The 23,599-nt window shown below is 44.0% G+C and overlaps 1 protein-coding gene across 3 annotated transcripts; it reads right to left on the bottom strand.

The window, feature by feature from the left end:
• Nucleotides 1-5,853: 5,853 nt before the first annotated feature.
• On the bottom strand, nucleotides 5,854-13,631 carry LOC103640580 (protein NETWORKED 1A). Of its 3 annotated transcripts, none has more exons than XM_008663729.4 (6): nucleotides 13,272-13,631; nucleotides 11,577-11,805; nucleotides 10,607-10,954; nucleotides 9,196-10,517; nucleotides 7,338-9,104; nucleotides 5,854-7,244 (listed from the first exon to the last, which is right to left on the bottom strand). In XM_008663729.4, exons 2-6 carry the CDS (start codon nucleotides 11,674-11,676, stop codon nucleotides 6,081-6,083), a joined length of 4,701 nt encoding a protein of 1,566 aa, XP_008661951.1. In that variant the 5' UTR covers nucleotides 11,677-11,805; nucleotides 13,272-13,631; the 3' UTR covers nucleotides 5,854-6,080. The 3 variants fall into 3 exon arrangements, with proteins under 3 accessions (XP_008661951.1, XP_008661954.1, XP_008661959.1); XM_008663732.4 differs by lacking the exon at nucleotides 13,272-13,631 and adding an exon at nucleotides 12,301-13,269; XM_008663737.4 differs by lacking the exon at nucleotides 13,272-13,631 and adding an exon at nucleotides 12,571-12,921.
• Between the last annotated feature and the right edge of the window lie 9,968 nt (nucleotides 13,632-23,599).

Here is a 23,599-nt window from a genome sequence, read left to right on the forward strand (position 1 = left end):
AGGTCAGGTCGATTGGACCACCCCACCAATCGGAAGAAATGAAAGGTCATACTGTACAAGTGAGACCTAACATACCTACATGGACACTTCCACCCCCTTATCCGCCTATGCCATATCCATACACATATTTACCTCCACCATATGTCCCAAATCAAATGTGGGGCATGCCACCATATTCGTTTGGGATGCCACAGTACCCCGCTTGGAGGGCACCCCAAACATCCGTATTCAACAGGTTGGCACCACCAGCACAAGACCGATTGAGCGCCGCTCAATCCGGTCACCAGGCACAGACCCAACAAGATTGCCAGACTACTCGGCCTCCAAGGCCGACCAATCCGGCAGGGGGGCATATGCCTGTAGCAACTGAAAGAACAATAAAAAAGGATATCATCAAAATAGGTATTGCATATGTTGTCATATAGGAAGATAATAAAGAGCTAATGATTTTTGGTGAATCGGCCAACACAACCAAAAAAGAAGATACAACTACCGTCAAAACAGCCGATCCAAAATACTCCATGCCTCGATGGTGCCCAGCAGGATTGACACGGTCCCAAAAGCGGAAATTACAGCGCCTAAGAGCAAAGGAGAGCCAGGAGAAGGAGGCAGAAAAGATATTCAATGACACACATCCACAGTACCCGCCACCGCAAAAGAAATGGAGACCAAAGGCCGTTGAAGAAAAACAAACATCCACGAAAATAGAAAATAAAACAACACTTGTGCAGCACCCTGCAGGTATGGCAGATAGCTTGGCCAACAAGGCCGGACAATTTGCACCAGGCGCGGACCGTCCGCCCTTGGAGTCCGGACCGTCCGCACCACACCAGGAAGCCTCCAACGACATGCCAACATCAATGGAAGAAGATGACCTACTGGGAGAAGACCTGGTCGACTACGAGGCTTCTCCAGAGCGCCCAGGTATGGACGTAAATGTTATTACATTTTCCGCCAATTGTACTATTGTCGGCGACGATGAACCTGTTGTTGCCCAGTTTGATTTTGGTCCTAAAGAAGCCGTCTTTACGAAACCAAAGGAATCGGTAAATCATTTAAAGCCGCTCTTCATGCGTGGTCACATTGATGGGATACCGATTGCTAAAATGTTGGTAGGTGGAGGGGCAGCTGTAAATCTAATGCCTTATTCATTATACAGAAAATTAGGTAAACAAGATGATGAACTTGTCAAGACCAACATGACCCTCAGCGGTGTTGGAACTGATAGTTCGATCAAAGCCAGGGGAGTCACGTCCGTTGAATTAACCATCAGGACTAAGACCCTTGCTGCTGCAATCTTCGTCGCTGATGTAGAAAGAAATTACAGTTTAATCCTAAGCAGAGATTGGATTCATGCCAATCAATGTATACGGTCTACAATACATCAAATGCTGATAAAATGGGTAGGCGATGATGTAGAACAAGTACACTCTGATGTATCGGCCTGTATCGCCGTGGCCGATGCCCCTGTACTATGGACTTATGAGACTGCTACATGTCTCACAGGAGTAGATTTTTCTGATTATCAGTTCATAAGTATAGATAAGAAGGGTTTCATTCCTGTAATGCTAAAGCCGATGGAGAATCGGCTAAATCCTAAATAAAGTTTAAATGATGAGTACACACAAAGTTAATGAGTCTTTGGTCACGGACGATTTGGCTTCTAAGGCCGGATGGTCTGGTCTTTCACAAAACAGTTTGGACTTTAAGGCCGAACATCTACCGCAGCGTAAAGACAGTATTACGGATGATCCGGTCCTCGAGACCGGAAAGCCCGCCATCACACAAAGATTACCTGATTCCTCTGTGGGAGACATGATAGAGGAATTCAGAGATCTTGATAATCTAGGACAGGGGTTTACATCGGCTGATCCTTTAGAGGAGATGGTAAAACTTCAAGGCTGACTTTTGTAAACAAAACCCTGAAGACCGATCCTAGAAATGAGATGATCGGTCTATTGAAGGAATATTCAGATTGCTTTGCTTGGAATTATACTGAGATGCCTGGATTAAGCCGAGAGATCATAGAGCATCGGCTGCCTATTAAGTCCGGTTTCAGACCTTTCAAGCAGAAAGCTAGAACATTTCGTCCAGACCTTCTCCCACGGATCAAGGACGAAATCCACCGGCTGCTAGAAGCTGATTTTATTAGACCTTGCAGATACGCAGAATGGGTCTCCAATATTGTGCTGGTGGAGAAGGAGTCAGGTAAGCTTAGAGTATGCATTGATTTTTGCAATTTAAATAAAGCAACTCCTAAAGATGAGTATCCCATGCCCATAGCCAACACAGTAATCAATAATGCATCAGGAAATAGAATTATTAGCTTCTTGATGGTAATGTCGGATATAATCAGATTTTTATGGCCGAAGAGGATGCGTCTAAAACGACCTTCATATGTCCAGGCTTCACTGGTTTATTTGAATGAGTTGTCATGACATTTGGTCTTAAAAATGCTGGTGCTACTTATCAGAGGGCTATGAATTTGATTTTCCATGAGTTGTTAGGAAACACTGCGTAAGTCTACATTGATGATATTGTAGTCAAATCGGCTGAGTTTAGTTCTCATATAGCTGATTTGCGCAAAGCTTTTGATAAAATGCGTCGGTATGGTTTGAAAATGAACCCACGTAAATATGCTTTTGAGGTGTCGGCTGGTAAGTTTTTAGGATTTATCATCCATGAACATGGCATAGAGATAGACCCTGGCCGAATTAAGTCTATTCGGAATGTGGGACCTCCGACCTGTAAGGTCAAAATACAGAAGTTTCTCGGTAAGATGAATTATTTACGAAGGTTTATTTCTAATCTAGCCGGGAAGATTGATGCCTTCACCCCTATCCTTCGGCTTAAGAATGATGCCGAATTTGCTTAGGGGGACAAAGCAACAGGAAGCATTTGATCTCATTAAAAAATACTTATCTTCGGCTCCCGTATTAAAAGCACCACAAGCAGGAGTACCATTCCGATTATACATTGCAGCTGAAGATAAGGTCATTGGGGCTGTTCTAACACAAGAAACTGAAGGAAAGGAGCATGTGGTGATATATCTAAGTCGGAGGTTGGTGGATGCTGAAACGAGGTACACTTTTATTGAGAAGTTATGCTTATGCTTGTTTTATGCATGCACCAAGTGTAGATGCTATTTACTGTCTAGTCATTGCACTGTTTCTGGTCAAGCCGATGTAATTAAATACACGTTACATAACCCAATTATGAGTGGTAGAATTGGTAAGTGGGCTTATGCACTCATAAAATATGACTTGGCCTATGAACCATTGAAATCTATGAGAGGCCAGGTCGTAACAGATTTTATTGTAGAACATCGGATTAATGATACTCATAAACTAGACATGTCATACCTCACTATTACTCTTGGACTTTATATTTTGATGGATCGGTTTGCAATGAAGGGCAAGGGATTGGCATTGTACTTGTTTCACCAAGTGATGTCTCCTTCGACTTCTCTAGCCGATTGAAAACTTATTGCACTAACAATCAAGCCGAATATGAAGCCCTTTTATTCGGCTTGGAACTTTTAAATTGTATGGGAGTAAAACATGTGAAGGCATTTGGTGATTCTCAGCTGGTCGTCCAACAGGTGTTAGAAGAATATCAATGTTTTGATGGTACTCTAAATAGTTACCTTGAAAAATGTTGGAGCATAATCCATTCTTTTAACGAATTCAGTATTCGGCATATCTCTAGGGTTGAGAATCATAGAGGTAACAATTTGGCACAAGATGCATCAGGTTATCGGGTAAAGCGAGGGAAATTTTACAATACTGAAAATCTGATAACCAGTGCAAGGCCAAATCCCCATGTCGCGGACCGTCCGCGTGAAGACGCCGGACCATCCGTGGTTACCAGGAAAGTTCTTCTAATCAATTCGGCTGATAATGAAGCCGATGCAAGAGATTGGAGTACACCCATAATTAATTATTTACGAAATCCCAATGTCAGGACAGATAAGAACATTCGGCGTACAGCTTTCAAGTATATTTTGATGAGTGATGAGCTCTACCGCCGAACAGTCAACGACGTCCTGCTTAAGTGATTGGGCCCAAATGATGCTATATTAGCCATGGCCGAAGTATATGAAGGAATTTGTGGTACTCATCAATCGGCTACAAAGATAAAGTGGCTGTTGCGAAGGTCTGGTTTTTATTGACCTAATATGATAGCTGATTGTTTCAAATACTACAAGGGTTGCCAAGTGTGTAAAAAATTCGGCGACCTACAGTTGGTCCCTGTAGCCGAATTACATCCTATTATCAAGACTTGGCCTTTCAGAGGATGGGGATTAGACTTTATTGGGGAAATTCATCCTTCATCATCAAAGGGGCATCGGTTCGTGTTAGTTGTCACTGACTACTTTACCAAGTGGACTGAAGCTGTTGCTCTAAAGAACATGACACACAAGGAGGTAATTGAGTTCATAACTGAGCATATTATTCATAGATTCAGCATTCCCCAGACTTTGACTACGGATCAAGGTACTTCTTTTATGTCAAAGAAGGTACATGAATTTGCTGAATTATATAGAATTAAGTTGCTTAATTCATCTCCATATTATGCTCAGGCCAATGGACAGGCCGAGTCTAGTAATAGGACATTGATTAACTTGATAAAAAAGAAGATATCTTATAATCCTAAACATTGGCATAAGATTTTGTCCGAAGCTTTATGGGCTCACAGAATATCTAAACATAGTGCTACTAAAGTGTCTCCTTTTGAGTTTGTCTATGGGCAAGAAGCAGTGTTGCCTGTGAAAATAAGTTTGAATGTTGCCAGGTTCACCAGACAAAATGATCTAATCGTCATGGATTATTATAATTCAATGATGGATAATATTGATGAGGTGACCGACAAGAGGGTGATAGCTTTGGGAGCAATAGAAAAGGACAAGATCAAAGTAGCCAGGGCCTACAACAAGAAGGTCAAAGCAAAGTCATTTCAAGTAGGGGGCCTGGTGTGGAAGACCATCCTGCCTCTAAGTAGTAAAGACCGAAAGTTTGGAAAATGGTCGCCAAGCTGGGAGGGTACATATAAAGTAAAACAGGTTATGTCTGGTAACGCCTATTTACTACAAACATTACAAGGCAAGAATTTACCCAAAGCTTTGAATGGACGTTTCCTCAAGCAGTACCATCCTAGTATGTGGCAAGATGCCTAAGAAAACCGATGTAATCTCATCGAGTTAGTTGCTTTTGGTTTGCTCAGCTCCACCAAAAGGCAGGGGGCACATGTTGGGCACCAATTTGAGCCGGCGGACGGTCCGCGCATGTGGGTCGGACGGTCCGCGCACGCGTAGAACAGATTAGGGTTCCGAGTTTTTCGCTGCGTTTGTTGGCGAAAATCGCAGGATTTGCTCGGAGTTTTGTTGGTAACAGGTCCAGCCCCTCTCCTCTATAAAAGCAGAGGATTACGGTCGATTAGAGGCAATCAATCGAACCCATAATCAATACAATTTACATTTATTCTTAGGAGTAGTTCTAGTCTAGTTCTAGTTTAGCATTCCAATCCCCAAATTCTCCGCCTCTCCTCGACTCTACGTCGATTAGAGGAGTCTAGGTCGGTCTACCCGAGCCTAGACAACTCATAGGATCTTTCCTCCCCGACGGGGTCCCTCCCGGGAGCGAGATCCAGACACCGCCGGTGATTCTCCGCCGCCCTTGCGCACGCGCGGACCGTCCGGCCGTCGGGCAGAAACACTAGCCCCTGCGCCAGGCTACGGACCGTCCGGCCCCTGCGCATGGACCGTCCGCCTGTAACCAGAGAGCACCGCCACGGTTCTTATTGAGTGATTGACGCTCCGAAAAGGCGTCAACATCATCTCCGCATTTTATCGACTGACATCAACTTGTAAATATTTTTTTCTAAGAACTGGAAAGCAACGAGACCGAAGATTACCGTCTGGAATTTTACATGCGAAAAATTTGCAGACGAGGAACACAAGAGTTGCCTACGTACGATTTACATCTTAAGACCTTACTTTACTTTAGGGTAGGAAAAAGAACCTCCGACGTAACTAAGATCAGTCCAGTAATTAAATTATTTACCTAGGACGCCACGTCACGTCAGTCGTCGATGGCCTTGGCCCTCATGCAGCAGGACGGGCCGCGGGCCTTCTGCTTGGGCCGCCGGCTGTCGCGCCGCCGCCCGTACAGGTACTCCACAAGCTGCACCCGCGACCGCCGCTGCACCTGCACGGTGGTGCTCGCCGCCGCCGCCTTGGCCGCGCGCCGCGCCGCGCGCTCCTCCTCGTGCCGCAGCAGCGCGTGCTGGAACCGCTGCAGCTCCAGCTCCAGCCGCCCGGCCTTGTCCGACATCTTGCGCACGCGCTCCAGGATCTTGCGCTGGCTCCGGCTGCGCAGGTCCACGTCGCCGCCGCCGTCGCCCGCCGACGTGAACTCCTCCGCCTTCTTCAGGAGCTTAGCGTTCGCGTCGACCAGCTCCGCGATGGCGCCCTCCGCGCCGGCCATCTGCGCCTTGACGCCGTCCAGCTCCGCGTCCGACGACGCCTCCACGCCGGCGCGCAGCTCCTGGACGATGGTCCGGAGGTCACGGAGCCGCTGCGCCTCCGAGGATAGCCGGTCGATCACCTTCTTCTTCCACTCCCGGTGTGGCTCCGTCGTGGTGGCCGTCGCCGCCACTGCCATCACCGTGGGCCGTGAGAGGACCTCCTGCTTGTCCACGCTGAGGTCCTTCACGGTCACAACTGGCACTGGCTCGGAGGATGGCCGCTTCTTTCCCTTCTCGGTCTCGGCAGCCTCGCTCTGCGGCGGCCGCAGGTCCATGTCGTGCCGCCGGCTGCCGCTGCTCACCCTGTCCACGCTCCACAGCGCGAGCATCTTGTTGTCGTCAGACTGCGCCGTCGCGGCTACTGAGTTCTTCTTCCTGTGGCGCCCGTGTGAGGATGCGGCGGCTCGCCGGCTAGGCGTATGGACGAGGTCCAGCTGGATGTCTTTCATCATCCGCTCGTAGTTCACGTCGCTGGCGTCGCTGTCCAGGATCTCCTTCAGCTTCAGCATCTCGATCTGCTTCCTCGCGTCCTGGAGGTTGCTGTTGAAGTCAAGCCGCTCTTGCTCCAGGACCACCCCGGTATCTGACACCACTTTCTGAAGTGCTTTGATGGTCCCGTGGAGTTTCTGCAGCTCCATGTCCTTCACCACCTTTGTGGTGTTCTGATCTTCACTTGGCCTCACAGCAATCTTTGACAGCTGAGGTGATAGTGGATTCTCCTGCCAAAAACAATAAGCAGAATGAGTCTCATGAGTAAGGAAACATACCAATATCAGAGACGCCTGAATAACCACATGGCATAATATGTATACCTCCTTCTTGAGCATGCTTGGTGGTAGGCAATCCTTGGCTAGAGACAAGGTTTGTTTCTCCAGGGCATCAACTTCAGTTTGCAATGCTCCGAGCAGTGTGAAGTCGCCGTTCAGATCAACCTTCAGCCTTCTGTTCTCAATCTCAATGGCATTAAGCTTGTCCTTGAGCTCATCCACGTAAGAGTTCCTCCGAGTGATCTCCTCTTTCAGCACCTCTTTCTGCACCATGTCACTGATCTCAAAACTCTCGCATGTCACGATGAGCTCAAGCACCTTCTCCTTGAAGAGAGACGCATTCGCTGTGGCCAATTGCATGCTGGCCAGCAGTTTAGTGATCTCTGCGTCACAAGATTTCACGTCAATCACAGGCTGTTCCTTGCTTTTAAGGACCTGCAGTTCATTTTTCAACTTCTGGAGCTCCACTCTAAGCATTTCGTTCGATTTCTCGAGGCCAGCATTGTCAACTTCTTTTCGTTGTTCCATGTTCTGGCCACCCTCTTGGCTTTTCCTGCCAGATTTTAATAGCTTCGTGTCCCTCCTCATAGCACGCCTTCTTCCGGAGGAAATTTCTGTACCAGAGCCATCACAGATGCTTAGAGTTCTACTGAGTTCCTTCTCAAGATAGTTGTTCTCAAGCTGTAGGTCTCCGAGCTTCTTGTTCATCAGCTTGATTTCCTGATACAGCTCATTGCCTGCTGCATGTAGAGACCCAAAATCCTCATGCAAACGCTGCAATTGTGATGTCCTCTCTTCATAAAGGCTTCTAAAAATGACACCAAGAATATCTGTCCTGATCGCTTCATCAACAAGTGTGCTGAAATCCTCATCAAATGACGTCTCTTTCTCTCTGGATCTGTAAACTTTGCTAGAGAGTGAAGAGTTCTCTGCAATCAGCTTGACAATCTCTGCTTGCAACGACTGCCGTGACTCTTGCAATTCCGACAGTTGTCGAACCAAGAACTTTGCCTCAGATTTCAGTTCATCCACTTTGCGGTTACGAGCCTCCATTTCCTTCCGTAGCTCACAGCTTATCTTTAGGAGGTCATGCTTTTCACTCTGCAGCTGCTGCAGCTCCTCACTCTTTGCTTGCCACTCTTGCTTCAGAACACTCCTTTCCGACCTCAGGTCAGCCACCTCTCGCCCAAAGTGCTCAAGAAGCGTGACAACAAGGGACTTCTCAAGGATCTGGTTCTGCTTCACATCCTGAGCATCAGAAATAGTATTCAGTAGGCACTTGATCTCATGCAAGAGGAGCTGCACAACAACATCAATCTTCATCAGATCCAATGATTCGTATTTCTCATCCAGATTCAGTACTTCCACTACAGAACCTATCCCTTCAGTCAGCTGCTGGTTGTTCTGTGACAAGAAATCAACTTTCTCCTCTTGATCCTTGCATACCACTTGTTGCTTCTGCAATTGTGCCAAGACATCAGCATTTGCTTCAGCCATGTCACCTAAGCACCTCTGTAAGATAAAAATTTCAGTCTGAGCTTCAACAATCCTGTGCTCCTCCTCTTGAAGCTGGTCCTCCCTGCGGTGAACTTCTTTTAGCAGAAGGCCTATCTGCTTCTGTATAGCACTGAATTTAGTCATGTCTGAGTTGGTGGCTTCTTTGTGTTTTTCTTTTTCTAGCCTCAACAGGTCTCGTAGTTTGATCACTTCATTGAGGGCCTTGTCTTTGTCTTGCTCAAGATCCAAATATCGCCCTTCTAACTCTGCATATTGGGTTTCCAAACTGAGTAGAGCACTATTGATGCTATCCACCTGACAACATAAAAGTATCCAGGGATCAATTTACATAGTTTTCTAATTAGCATAAAAATAAACAGAAAGCAAGAGATTCCAAGCATCATACCTCACGCATAAGAGTTCTTTTTTCAGATCGAAGTACAGAATTTTGGTTGCGGAATGCATGAGTAGATTCCTCTGAATCTTTCAGCTTCCTTCTAAGCAACTCCAGCTCAGTATTCTTATCAGATAACAAATTTTCCAAGAAGACATTCTTTTCTGATAGCTTCTCTACGGTATGAGAAATACCCTCAATCCGTGCAACAAACATGGCCCTCTCAGACTGATGGCCATTAACCTTGGAATGAAGGTGTTTACATGATTCTTCCAATGCAGACTTCTTCTCCTGCAATCCTTCAATTTCATTAGTGGCAGCTGAAAGTGATCTCTCCAAATGAGCATTTTTCTCCAGCGTTCTCTCCAGCAACATCAGATTATCAACGTACAAGGCTTTTACACCATCATGATTTTTTATGGTCTCTTTTAGCTCAACATTTCCATCCCTCACCTCTTGAGCAAGTGATTGGAGTGATTCTACATTGAAATTCACCTCTTGTATTTGCTCCTTGATCGAAAAGTGCTTCCTGTCCATGTCACCCTTGCTATCTTTGAGGTGTGAAAGCTCATGCTGAAGCACCTTTTTATCCTCCACATGCCGAGATACCTCCTCTTCAAGACGCCGCTGTGCATTCTTCAAAGAAATTATCTCATCTTGAAGACGGATTATCACAGAGGTAGAGGAGTGGTTTTGATCATCCAGTTTCCGGTTCTCTTCTCGAATACTGTCTAATTCCTTTTGAAGTTGAACTCTGGTTGATTCAATGTTCTCAATCTTACTTGTTTCCCCATGCTTTTCAAGAGACATAAGTCTTAGCTTCTCCTGTGCTTGTGTCAATTGCTTCTCCACAGATAGCCGGGCCATTTCTGCTTGCATGCTCTTGAGTTGCTCTTCTTGTATAGAGATGCTAAGCTTCTCCAATTCAATGTGTTTTTCATTTAGCTCGTCATGCTTTTCTTTTGAGGCAAGCTTCAGCTTATCTAGCTCGAGAAGCAAATTCTGGTTAGCTGTCTCAAGCAGAAGGCACCTCTCCTCTGCAGTGCTCAAATTCTGCAGTCCATTTTGCATCTCCTCTTTCAGTTTATTGAACTCCTCCTGGGTATGCAATATTTCAGACTTGAGGCTCTGTAATCGATCACTGGATTGCTGGCATTGTGAAAATGCAGCTTCCTTCTCCGCTTCTTGTTCTGCAAGGGCCTCCTTGAGAGAAAGAACTTCAAATTCAGCCATATTGCCTTTTTCTAACACTGATGTAATTTTCTTCTTGAGTTCTTGATTTTCCTGTGACAAACTCGATATCTCTTTTTGCAGCTTCTCATGGTCTTGATCCTCTGTGAAACACTAATATATTAGGTTGATCTGCCATTTATCAGGATATTGCAAATTGCACTTGCTGAGGAATTAAATTTCACGGGCATACCTTTAGCACGTTTTTTCGAATCACCAGCCTTGATGAATGAAAGGAAAAATGGAGTCATATCACGATTGTCTGCTTCAGTTTCAGTAGTTACAGTTTCTGTAGGCAAGTCATCATCAAAGTCCAACTGAAACTCATCAGGAAATGCTTCTGCCATCTTTTTATGGGCCTGTCGGAGTTCTCCAGCTGCATGATCGTATCTTTCAGCTAAAGCTCGATAAGCACGGTACAACTCCTCAAGCAAAGACATCAGCTCTGGGCGCCTTTTGTAATACATTTCTGCTCTTCTGGCAAACGAGTCAGCATCCTCATCAATAATCTTGATCATCACTTTGATTTTGCTATCCATATCTGTGTGACCACATTATTAAACACTGATTCAGTACAGGTTTTAAGTAAATGCAGCAAAAGAAGAAATAAACCACCAGACAAGTGTGCAAGAACACCGCCAGCACTGGACAGACACCAAATCTAATTGTTTCTCTTTGTGTAGTAAGCTTAGCTCTCACAGCATCCAAGATTTGAATTTGTTTCAACAGAGTTAGTGGTCCAATCATCATAAAATAGCTGCAACCCATGAGCGGTACAGGTTTATGCCACAAGCTATTTATGAACTTGTGCCCTACAAATCTGCTGTCTTTTCCACAAGAAGTTTAATTCGACAATAAATCAGAGTCAAGAGCGTCCAACTAGAACTGTGTTTATTAAACACTTAAGTTATTGCAGTTAAACCCTTAAAAATCACAAGGCGGTGCTAAGATAATCTCACGAACAGTTGAGGCTACAATAGGTAAGGCAGAGTTCTTATATCCAAATCTGCGGCATGATGACTCTGAATAAACTATTAATAGAAACATAAAGTTGACACTTAAGTACATAGTGGCATGTACATCTTACTAATTTCTGGCAGTGGCTAGAATCACTCCAGTTTCTAGACTGAGTGAAATCACCATAGTGAACCAAGAAAGTTTACCGGTGAGATTCTCCTGGAGCCATTTGGAGTTCTTGGGGGATATGTGACTATCCCACCACCATGAGTACTTGCGCATTGGATTGGATGGCGACATGGCCATTGAGGCCAGCTAAGAGAGCAGAACAGCACTCCTGGGCTCTTGAGAAAACTTCTGTGGCTTCAAAGCTGATGCAGTAGACCCAAGCAACTAGAGTTGAATCTGTTCAAGAGTCTGGCACCAACCTACTACCTGCAGAACATCATAAACTTTCAAAACTAGCACTAAGCCATAAAACTGAAAAACTGGAATATTGGCACCATTACGGCTTGGGTCACGCAAGTTTACAGATCAGAGTTGCAATTGGTAGAAATAATGGCTCTGTTCCGATTTCTTATACCACATATCATGTTCTCAGCACGGGCCAAGAGGGAATAATAGCATCGAACAATGGTCAAAGATAAAGATTAGCTACACATTCATGCAATAAATTACTGCCCCAGCATGGGACGGTATTGAAACGCAGAAAACAAATAGTTTTCACAAGATTCTGGTGTTATGATTCGACGGTTTGAGGAGAAGCAGTTGCTAAATCCAGATGCAAAATAACGCCTGAGCATCCCGAAAATGTGGAGAAAATTACCTCAAGAACAGAAAGAAAGAAAAAACTACCCAAGTTTTGCCACCACAAAGACCCAAAGTTTTATTGGGGAAAAAATACTTCCAGGGGAAGAATCAGAACCCTACCCTCAAAAACAGCTCGAATATTGTACCATCTTGCTACACAAAGGCACAGAAACAAGGTCAGTGCAGAACGGAAGCAACCTCCATTAGTGCGAACGGAGCATCAGACAATGGTTAAAGAATTGGTAAAGGAAAAAAGAAAGGGCAAAGGAGGGCAGTGAAAAGAAGCCCCCCAACTAACGCAATAAAGACGAGAGAACGCCCATGGCCCAACCACCCAAGGCCTGAGATCGCCTCCCCGAAAGAAGAACACCACGGGTCAGAAATCCGCACCTGCAGTAAGTGCTGGAGGAAATCATGAACACGGGCAGCATTTCATGAACTGGATGCTGCTTGGTGGAGACTGGAGACGGGCTCCAATGAGGATGATAATAATAATAAGAAGAAAGGACGAACGAGTTCTAAATCCTACTAAGGCAGGGGCGCCATCTGCTGCTGCCAACGAGGACGATACGAATATGGACGCAAGGGAAGGAAAGCAGAAATCAAGGCATTTTCCTACAACATAGTGGGGTTCACCGGGCGAAATCTGTGGGGGCGAAATGGGGTCCAGAACAGAAACTACCAAAAAAAAAAAGGAAGCACGAACTCGTCGCGTTTCTCCTTCCCAAAGAACAAGAAGCGCAACGGGAAGGAAAGGAAAATCCTGACGCATTCCCCCATCTCCCCTGAAGAAGAGCAGTGGGCAGAACCAGAACCAAATCCATGGCCAAACTTGTGCAGCAGAACGAAGGGCCAATGCAGAGATCGGCGGCCGGCCCTGGTCAAGGGCCACGAGAACGGCAAACAGTAGCGAGACGCGCGCACGCACGCAGAGGAACGAGAATCTTTCCACGCCCAAGATAAACGCAGTCGTCGCAGAAACGAAAAGAGGTGGCGGCTCTTCGTCCCCCGGCGGCCCGGCCTAGGATGCAGGACGGGGATTGCCGTTGCGTGAGTGACTCCCACACGAATCGAAGAAGAGACGGACTTACGATGCAGGGCGGAGGAGGGGAGGGTCTTGGCCAGCTGCAGCCCCGAGACGGAGAGAGATCCAGCTCCGGCTGCTCCTTCCTCACCCCTCACACTCACACTAGCTAGCCCTAAACCTCCATCATCATTCTCACCACCACCACATTAGCACCGCACCATCTCGTATCACGAACAGAGGGACAGAGAGAGAGAGAGGCTGTCACTCACTCCTGGGCAGAGAGAGAGAGAGAGAGAGAGATGAAGCAGCTGCAATCATGGGACGCAGCAGGAGCAGTGTGGTGTACTGGTGTGTGTGTGGGGAGGACTGATGGGGGTATTAATTGTTTAATTGTTTTTATTAATAATTGGAAAAAGGTAAAGGACAAAGATTAAGGCGCATCAATTTGATATTTTTATTAGGCGAGTACACTTAAACACTCTGTTGATTGTTCTGCGAGAAAGAGCAGGTGCGTGAATCACAGTCGCTTTGCTGATTTCACTGTGTTACTCTTACTCTTTTTTTTTACTGTGTTACTCCTGGTTTTATTTTATGCTTGCGCGGCTGGTCCGGCTAGTGTGATTTTCATCTGTCTCTGCGGCTGGGCCAGGGAGGTTACTGTAAATTTCGTTTCTTTTCTTTTTACCGTCGCGGTTTACTGTCAGTTGTGAGCTGTTAACGTTGGGATAGTAATTAGTTGCTGTTTTGACTGTTTCGTTTATTTCCTTCGGCGAAGACAAGGAGGAAACGGTCAAGAAGAAACGGTAGACGGTTAAATGTGGGATTATTACTGGGGTAGCATAGCAGTGGACGGTGATTTTGTCAACACTCAACACAGCGGGGGTTTTTCTTTTTCTTTTTGGTGATGGTATTGTCAGATATTCTGGTCATCTCCTTGACCTGTTCACGTGCACGATCCCCTGATTTATGAACGACGAATCTTGTTCCGAGGATATCAAATGCCTTTCACTACTCTTTTCATCTTTATTTTATTTTTTAGAGAGACAAAGCATCTTAAGTTTAATTAAATTTATATAACAATCATGTCATTTATAGTGTGGGCTACTTTGGGAACCCTATTTTCCTAAGGAAATTTCTATCTTTCCAAGAGAAACTAGTTTATTTTTCCCTGTGAAATTAAAATCCCTTAGAAAAATGGAATCCCAAACTAGTCCTAAGTATTGTTATATCATTCCTTAATTATATTTTTATAGTGTATCTATTTGATACCATAAGTATTTATATTTTTTACGTAGCTTAGCTAAATTTAAGGTGGTTTTACCCTTAAAGAAATTAGAATAGTTTGTAACTTAGAGCGGAAGGAAGGAGTGTGTTAGTACATGCATGCTTCTATATTATACTCTCTCTGTCACAATTTATAATTTGTTTAACTTTTTTTGTGTCAAGTTTAACCGCCTCGCCTTATTCAAAAATTTTGCAAAAAAAATTGAAAAAAAAAATCAAAGCCATACTTAGAGTATATTTCATAGCAGACGATATCGCTGTAAAAAATAATAATAATTAAGATTTTTTTAATAAGATAAGTCGGTCAAACTTATGATAAAAAAGTCAAACGGATTATAAATTGGAATCGGAATAGGAGGGAGGAAGTAAAGTACATGCACATTGGCATTGCCATATCCACGAACCATGCCATGAGTGCTCAGATCCCATACACAAGTACCAGTAGCAATTTCCAGGCTGTAGTTAGCCACTGTGGGAGAGAGGATTGCGCACCAAACCACCAGCTCTAATCATCGTCTAAAGCAGGCGGGAGGGCGTTTGTTTGTGCTAAGCATGTGGAGGCAGTACTAGTGCGACCGATAGCTAGGACTAGGAGGATGCATGCGTGGAGCTGTGTGCCCACTGAATGGTTGTTTATATGTGTACATTGGTTGGTCGTCGTGCTGTCTTCGCCTTCTTTTTTCTGCTCACTTGGAGCCATAGTTGATGCATGGTTGCTGTCTGCCTTTGTATTATTTTTTTCCTTTTCCATCCAAAAAAAAAGGGCCAGCTTGTAGGCTTCAAAAGATAGAAGGGTACCATGAATATTCAAGTCTCCAACTGCACTGCTTAGTTAAGATGATCGAGTGTGGTACCATGAATATTCCGAGCAAGCAAGGACCAATGCCATTACTTTGGTTTTATGTAGCTAGCTAGTGTGCTATATTTTCTCTGCTAATAATCAAGATGTTATCACCGTTCCTAGGCTCCTAGCTAAGGACTAATTTGCAACCACATTTTCCCAAAAGTAAATTAGTCTATTTTTCTCTTGAAAAAATCGAAATCCCTAGAAAAACGGTGTTAGCCCTGATATAGACAAAAAACGGACGGAGTAACAACGACTGTCGTCTATATATTTTAGTAACAATGTTACCTCATTTAATTTTGGCTACCATTACCACAGATCTAATCATTCAGAGAGCTAGCATTAAGAGGGTATGTTTGGTTCCTTTAGTCATCCTAAACACTAAACTTTAGGGGCTAAATTTTGGCCTCTAGAAAAATCCTATCTGAAAACCTATTTTAATCACCCCATTTGATATTTTAGGGACTAAAAGCGATAAAGTTTATGAGGCGTAAACCAGACACCCCTAACCGACCACACACAACACAATTAAAATCAGTGTATAACAACCATTTACAAGTTCTTTCTCCGGATATAATATAAGTACGTATAAACTTGTTCCAAGTCAAACTTTTTTTTATAACTCCATAATTTTCATATAGAGAGATTCACAGAACAAGGTTGACATGATTACATTCATCGTCATTAAGAACATAGTACTTTTAAAATCTTATAACACGCAACTGTTTTTATATGTTGTATTAGATATTTCTATCGATTGTTTTTTTTTAAAAAAAAGCATTGGCGGGAAAACAATGGACGACTGCATGCGTGTGTATTGCACCTAAAGATTTTTCAAGATTTTTACGATTTGTGTTTTGATTCGTTACCTCCGTAATGTTAGACTATGCTACATGCATATGTACATTGGCCCCCTAAATCTGGTATTAATTAGTATAAGCAAATAAGGTTTGTTGTGATACACACGCAAAATACGAAAAGACAGTTGAGGTGGCAGGGAGGTTCGCATAACGAAGAAGCCTCCACCTCCAGTCGATCTCATGCATCGATGGTGACTGATCCGATGATGATGAGTCTGTGTAGGTATTGATCGATAGAGACACTGTTCCCAGATTCTACGATTAAATTAAACACTGTCCGGACGGTACGTACGCATTCTTCTTGTTGTTGTAGGCTAGTGGAATATTATGAGGAACATGTTTCATCTATTATTATCAATTGATGGCATAGCTGATTTTTTTTTTTCGATTCATAGCTTTATGCAAAGCTAATATAATAAATAAAAGGGATAAAGAGCTAGCCATGTACGCATTCTTTGCTCGGAATGAGTCGTGCAGATCATGACGCACTTTAGACCTTTGCAGATCGTCTCAAAAGTGTGTGAAAAAAAAGAAGATGGTGTGGTGTATTATGTTACTGCAAATTGGATATATGGTATGATGAGTGTGCGTAGGCGAGTTAGGTCGATATCACCGAGAGGGAAATATCGTTGGTTATTTTGCAAGTAAAAATGCGTAATATATATATCACGGTGAGTAAAATCCGTCGTCCGTCCGTAGCGCGGGTAGATTTCGAGGATCAACCAACAAACCACATTGGGTAATATACTGGACACGTGTTCAGCCAGTCCTCGACTGTGCTGACAACATAGACTGTTCGGCCACTGTCCTTACGCGTAGTTTTTCGAGGATCAACCAAACGTGAGTAGTGCACCCTGTGAGCATCCCCACGTCTTGGACACGTGTCCAGTCAGTCCTCGACCATACCGACAACATAGTTTGATCGATCATGTCCTAGCTTACGCGTGTGCGTGTCACATGTGTCAACCACCACGACTTATACAATTAGTTTTTTTTCTTCTCGGAAATAAAATGCGTTTATTGTTTAGGAAAAGCCTACCATATATAGCCGTCACTTTTCACCCACTTTTCACTTGGGACAAAAGAGGAGGGTAAAGATTTGCTTGCAAAAGGGACTGTCGGCGGCTTGACCTTGTTGCCTGGAGCTACTCATCACTACATACCTAGCTATAGCTAGCTACCGTTTCTTTGGCACCCCGTCAAAATCAGGAAAAAAAACGGAGTGAAAGGGAGTCCGAAAAAAGAGAGAGCAGTACCGTTCCCTTTCAATTCGCCATCTTTAGCCTCTGCGTTTCTATAATTTTGGTTAGAATTAACATAGTTTGATTTCTTCTATTTTAGAAACAAGCTGGTTAAATTTAACGTAGTTTGATTTCTTTTATATATATATATATATATATATATATATATATATATATATATATATATATATATATATAGGGTAGGTATAACGGGAGCCCTGGGCTTCCAATAGTTAAAGGAAGTCCAGGCCGACCACCCCTTCAAACTGGTTCAACCAGCGCGCCCAAACAGGCTGTCGGGTGCGCCACCTGCCCCACGTCTGTTAGCGCAAAAAAAGGAATGCATGCATGAGTCAAACACGATCCAATGCATGCGCATAAATTTAGAAAAGATATATGCGGCAGTTTCTGTTTTTAAAATCCTTTATTTCCTCCATAAATTTAGGATCGCTGCAACAGCCATGCAGCTAGACACGTAAGGACCATTTTATGCTATATACTGAGACTAAATATGATATACTGTGTTAATAATTATGCAATTCGATACACTGCGTAAAAATCTGTTACCAGCTGCATGCACACGAATTTATGATAAAAAAATGTGCAATGAAAGGAAATGAATTACACGCATAGAAACAAAAAAAATCGTATTTAATGTTTTATTTCCTTCATAAATATAAGGTCCCTCCAACAGCCATGCAGCTAAAACACATTAAATCTAGTTTATGACATATACTGATACAAATTATACTATATGGTGTAGGTATTTATGCAATTCGTTACACTGCGTAAAAAATCTGGCATATTGTTCACTGGTGGACGCACCTCCGGGTTGGAGCGTAATAACCTTAAGTTTTGAACATAAAATCCCTCAATTATAAGCGTATATACCGAGCCAATGTGAGAGGTTGATAGCTCTAGTAGGTTGTTATTACGATCCTATTTTTATGGCAGATCCGAAAAACATGGCAGTCGCATGCATGCGGTTATACAGATCCTAAAATTATGGCAAAATGCATGCATGAGTCAATCACGTTCCCTTGCATGCGCGTAAATTCAGGAAAAATATGTGTGGCGGTTTCTATTTTAAATGCTTTATTTCCTCCATAAATTTAGGATCGCTGAAACAGACATGCAACTAAAACTCGTAATGACCATTTTATGCTATATACTGATACTAAATATGCTACACTGTGTAGATAATTATGCAATTCGGTATACTGCGTAAAAATCTGCTACAGGCTGCATGCACACGAATTTATGATGGAAAGAATATGCAATGAAAGGAAATGAATTGCATGCATAGAAACAAAAAAAATCACATTTAATGTTTTATTTCCTTCATAAATATAGGATCCCTCCAACAGCCATGCAACTAAACGCAATAGAACTAGTTTATGATGTATACTGAAACAAATTATACTACACGGTGTAGGTATTTATGCAATTTCTTAGACTGCGTAAAAAATCTGGCATGTTGTTCACTGGTGGACGCATCTCCGGGTGGAGCGTAAAAACCTTAAGTTTTGAGCATAAAATCCCTCAATTATAAGCGTAAATACCGAGTCAATTAGAGGTTGATAGCTTTAGTAGGTTGTTATTACGATCCTATTTTTATGACAGATCCGAAAAACATGGCAGCCGCATGCATGCGGTTTCTATTTTTATACAGATCCAAAAATTATGGCAAAATCGTGGGAGTTTCCATTGCATGCGCGCAAATTAAGAACAGCATAAATCAAGTAATTTCCTTTCAAATGTGCATGCAGTAAACTGATATACGAACTCTGTGTTAAAGCATAAAAACATACAGTTTTTAGCATAAATAATACATGTGGTAGGCATAAAACACAATAAACGAAAAGAAAAATGCGCCGGATCAGAGGATGTCACGCGCGATCATCGCTGCGCGCATCTCGCCCCTTCCGTGACGTCGCTCGCTCGAACATCGCGCCTCATGCGTCGCCGTCGCTACTCGCACGTCGACGGACGTCGCTTGCTCGCCGGCCTTGGAAGTGCCGCCTCCTCGGGGCTTCGGGGACGCCGCCGCTTGCCTGCACAAGGGCCTCGCTGCGGATCGAGGAACCTCCGCCACCGCGCGTCGAGGTAATGGAGTTGCGGCCACCGGCCTGGGAATCGCCGCCACCGCACAAGGACGCTGTCGCCGCTCGCCCTCTGGATCGGGGGCCGCCACCGCCGGCCTGGAAACCGCCGCCACCACATAAGGGCGCTGCCGCCGCCGCTCGCCCTCTGGATCGAGGGCCGCCACCGTCGGCCTGGGAACCGCCGCCACCGCCGGCCTGGCAACCGTCGCTAATGAATCGAGATGGGGCGTAAAAACGGATCCCTAGCACTACAGATTTCCTTTTATAGACGTCTGGACCTGGTCCGGCTCGACCGGATTGCACTGTCTGGCCTGGGCTTCCAATAACTAAAGGAAGCCCAGGGCTCCTAATATACAATCTATATATATATATATATATATATATATATATATATATATATATATATATATATATATATATATATATATATATATATATATAGAAAACAAGGAAGTATATCATCACACACATTATTACATGTTCTGATGTTCATATATCATATATACATTGTTTTTTTTCTTTTGAATTGTGTGTGTTTTTAGTTTTTTTACTATATAACTAAATAACGTAGCTAAAATATACTTTATGAATATAAGTTATGCTTAGAGACATAAGTAAAAAACTATATATCTACCTAAAAAGGTCGAAATAGTTTACAATTTTGTTTTACACCAGAACATCTCTGTTCATGTTGGTTGGTTGCTCCAAATCATCTGAGATGTCGTTCAAATTAAGCCTGCCCGTGCCTAGGTTGCTCCAACAACAATGCCATACTTGTACCTAGACTTGTACGAATGTTCGTGATCCAAACTAAATGTTCTGCACTATGCGTTCAACAACTAAGGCGGCTTATCTATCTCCATACACATATTCAAATTACAGTCTATATTGCAAAACAATGTTTTGGATGACCATATAAATAAACGGTTAGACACGGTCTAAACCATACGTTCTAGAAGTGTTAATCTCTCCGAACTAACCCGTGCTTAGCTAGCCCTACAAAGGTGTGTGAAGTTTACGCTCTCTAATTAGCACAGGATTATTCTGCAGCAGATCATCTCTCGTGTGTGGTGATCAAATAACACACGTTCTCTCTTAAGCGCAGGCATTAAAAGTGGGGGGAATAGTAGCATGTGCAAGCTCGCAAGTACAACGGGGGAGATGAGTCAGAGTGTGTGGCCTCACACTGTTTATTAATGGATGGGTACACGTACACTGATGAGGACCCGTCCCCACACACACCAATTGTGTGCTGCAACTATCATTGATGCATAGCTGTGGTTGTTCAGGGGGTCGGGGCCATGGTCCATGGAGCCCTCTCTCACACACACATGCATCCATCTTCCAGCTTTTTATGCGGAATCCTTTTAAGTGCCCACATTGTTCATAGACTTGGCAATTCTTTCCTAAAGAAAGAAAGTACTGTGTAAATAATAAAAAACTTTAATTATTGTACAAATTAGACATGCAGAATCAGTGACGGATCCAGGATTGATTTAAGAGGGAGCTATTGAGCTGAGGCTATAAAATATTTTAAACCAAACAAAAAAAATATAATTGATGTTTAATATGACACAAGCAAGATATAATTTAAACATTCAAAAATATGTAGTCCAAAAATAAGTCGATATAAATTCTAAAAATACAATAATCAATACATATTGTTCATGAGTTGATGTTGCGAGGTAATTTATCTTCCGAGTTCTTAAGTCTTGAAATGCTCAAAATCTTTTCATCTTGAATATCTACAAGCATCTTTCTTCTGGTTCTTGATGAGAAATTTGTCCATCTTATTTCTATAAACATGAGACTACTACCAAATAAATAATCAAATCAAAACTTAAAATCAAACAATAGCCTTCGGTCCTTCGCTGCTTGCCTGCTTCTGCTTTGCGCATGGAGGCCTTCTGCAACCTTCTCCAATCTGCGAGACCTCGCTGATGTTGAGCCGAGAACCTCGGCCTTCTGCAGCCTGCAGGAACTCACCGTTGGAGGCGCGGACAGCGGAACCTCTTGCAGCCGTCTTCTGATGCTGAGCCGAGAAGCTGTTGCTGGGCTGCTGGATCAAGTGTAGTTTACGTGCTCATCAGCAACGGAAGAAGATGGCCATAAAAGTTTACCTTGCTGAATAGAAATTGTGGATACAAGGAAAAGAATAATCATCACTATCGAGTCGTATTACCGATCGAAATGCAGGGAAAGGAATCACTATATCGATTGTGCAGGACCTCGCTGAATCGCTGATCCACTTGCGTCGCGTGAACGCGGTCACGTCACGCGGGCACCCGGCTCGGCGGCCGCATCCTAGAGGGAGGAGTGCTCGGCGGCTGGATCCTAAAGAGAGGAGGAGCGGACAGGGGTTGTTCACGCGGTTTAGGGCACACCAGGAAGTGATGAGCCTATTCGCTGGCTGGGCCGCGATCGGGGCTGCAGCCCAGACAGCCTCGGACGCAGATCCGCCACTGTGCAGAATTGCGGACATTTCAATTTTGATGTTCATCTCTTCTCGTATGAGAACCTATTCGGTTGCATAGAGATTGAAGATGATTAAATCTATTGCTAGTCAGAACTGAATAGAAACATATTTAATGCCCTTCGGCTCCAACACAGCTCTAACCGAATAAGCCACCGGTGTTTTTGCTTCAGACGAAATTGGTGATCGGTGAGCGTGAGGAAAGGTTGGGATGATACGGCCGGCCGGCCGGCCAGCCGGCGGAAGAGCGTCGAGCAGCAATGATGATGGGTCGGCTGCGTCTGCGCCTGCGCGCGCGCATGCCCCGCCGGGAACGCCACTTCGCCGCTGCTTTTCTATGCCCAGCCGCCCAGGTGGAGGTGGGGGGCCACACGCCGGCCACGTAACTGTCCAGTCCTTGTAGCGGGCCCTCGTCCTACTGGGCCTCGTTCGGTACGAGCGTCCGTGGGCCCCTGGACCCACCACTGCCGTTTATAGTTACAGCAATTCCGTTTGTAGGAGTCCTGGGCCCTCGTGAGAAGTTGAGCAAAGGTTTAACCATCCCCCCCCCCCCCCCCCCCCCCCCCCCCCACCACACACACACACACAAAAAAGCAACGGTTCTCTCCTTTCAGAGCTCAAACTTTTTTTAAAACCTAACCAAAGTCTACAAAGGCGTAATAACGTCTATGGTAAATATCATTATCTATTCTAATAAGGCATAACTTTTATCATCCTTTTATATAAATTTAGTCAGATTTCACAACCTACGTTTGGCTTGTCCCACACATAGGATTACACTCTTTTTTTTTCTTTAGGACAGAGTAAGTACTGCACGACTGTCTCCAGTAGAGCGCGTAAAATAGGAGAACACACAACTGTAGATGTCACTGTTTGTAGAGAGAAGTTTTTGAATAGATGATGAAATATGCCGGAGATAGTACATGAAGAGAATAGATTTTGGCCCAATTCCCTGTATGCCATTGGAAATTATACTAGTTGACTGTGTGCCACTGGCCCCACATGTCATAGACACCAAAAATATATCTATATGTCACTCAGTGACACATAAGGAATAAATATAAAATTTGATGGTATAACAGTAATTTTTCTATAGATTTTCTACGAAGAAAAGGGGAAAAATGGGATGGATTTAGTACATGGAGGGAATAGATTTTCTACGAAGCACAAAAAAAAAAAACGGATGGAATTTGTTTATACGCAGAGTACAGGGTTTTGTATTGTAGGATGGCAAACACACTTTCTGAATCTCGCGATGCAACACCCTGGAAACGCTGCCTCTGTTTTCCGCCTTCGCAAGCATTTTGTACACCAAATTGCTGTTTGAGAGACGAGAAAGAGAGAGAGAAAAGGGTCTTAAAACCATCCTGCCTTCTGGACTCCCGGTCCTCCAAATCGGAATGTCGGCACGAGACGAAACACAGGTGCAGCCAGCCTTCCGCGACACGGGTCCCAGCGTACTGTGTCACGCCTTCAGATTTGTATATATGTATAACAGAAGAATTCGTTGGACAGTCAGATCGTATGATTGCTGTTTGTTTTTTGGAAAATGAATGAATAACCAGCCACACGCGATTAGGGCTGA

Source organism: Zea mays, chromosome 1 (genome assembly GCF_902167145.1).
Source record: "Zea mays cultivar B73 chromosome 1, Zm-B73-REFERENCE-NAM-5.0, whole genome shotgun sequence".
Taxonomy (NCBI): domain Eukaryota; kingdom Viridiplantae; phylum Streptophyta; class Magnoliopsida; order Poales; family Poaceae; genus Zea; species Zea mays.

Coding starts and splice junctions, on each gene's coding strand:
- LOC103640580 (XM_008663729.4), bottom strand. CDS start 11,676: ATGGCCATGTCGCCATCCAATCCAATGCGCAAGTACTCATGGTGGTGG. Junction 10,518..10,606: donor TTCGAAAAAACGTGCTAAAG/GTATGCCCGTGA, acceptor AGTGTTTCACAG/AGGATCAAGACCATGAGAAG. Junction 9,105..9,195: donor AAAGAACTCTTATGCGTGAG/GTATGATGCTTG, acceptor TTATGTTGTCAG/GTGGATAGCATCAATAGTGC.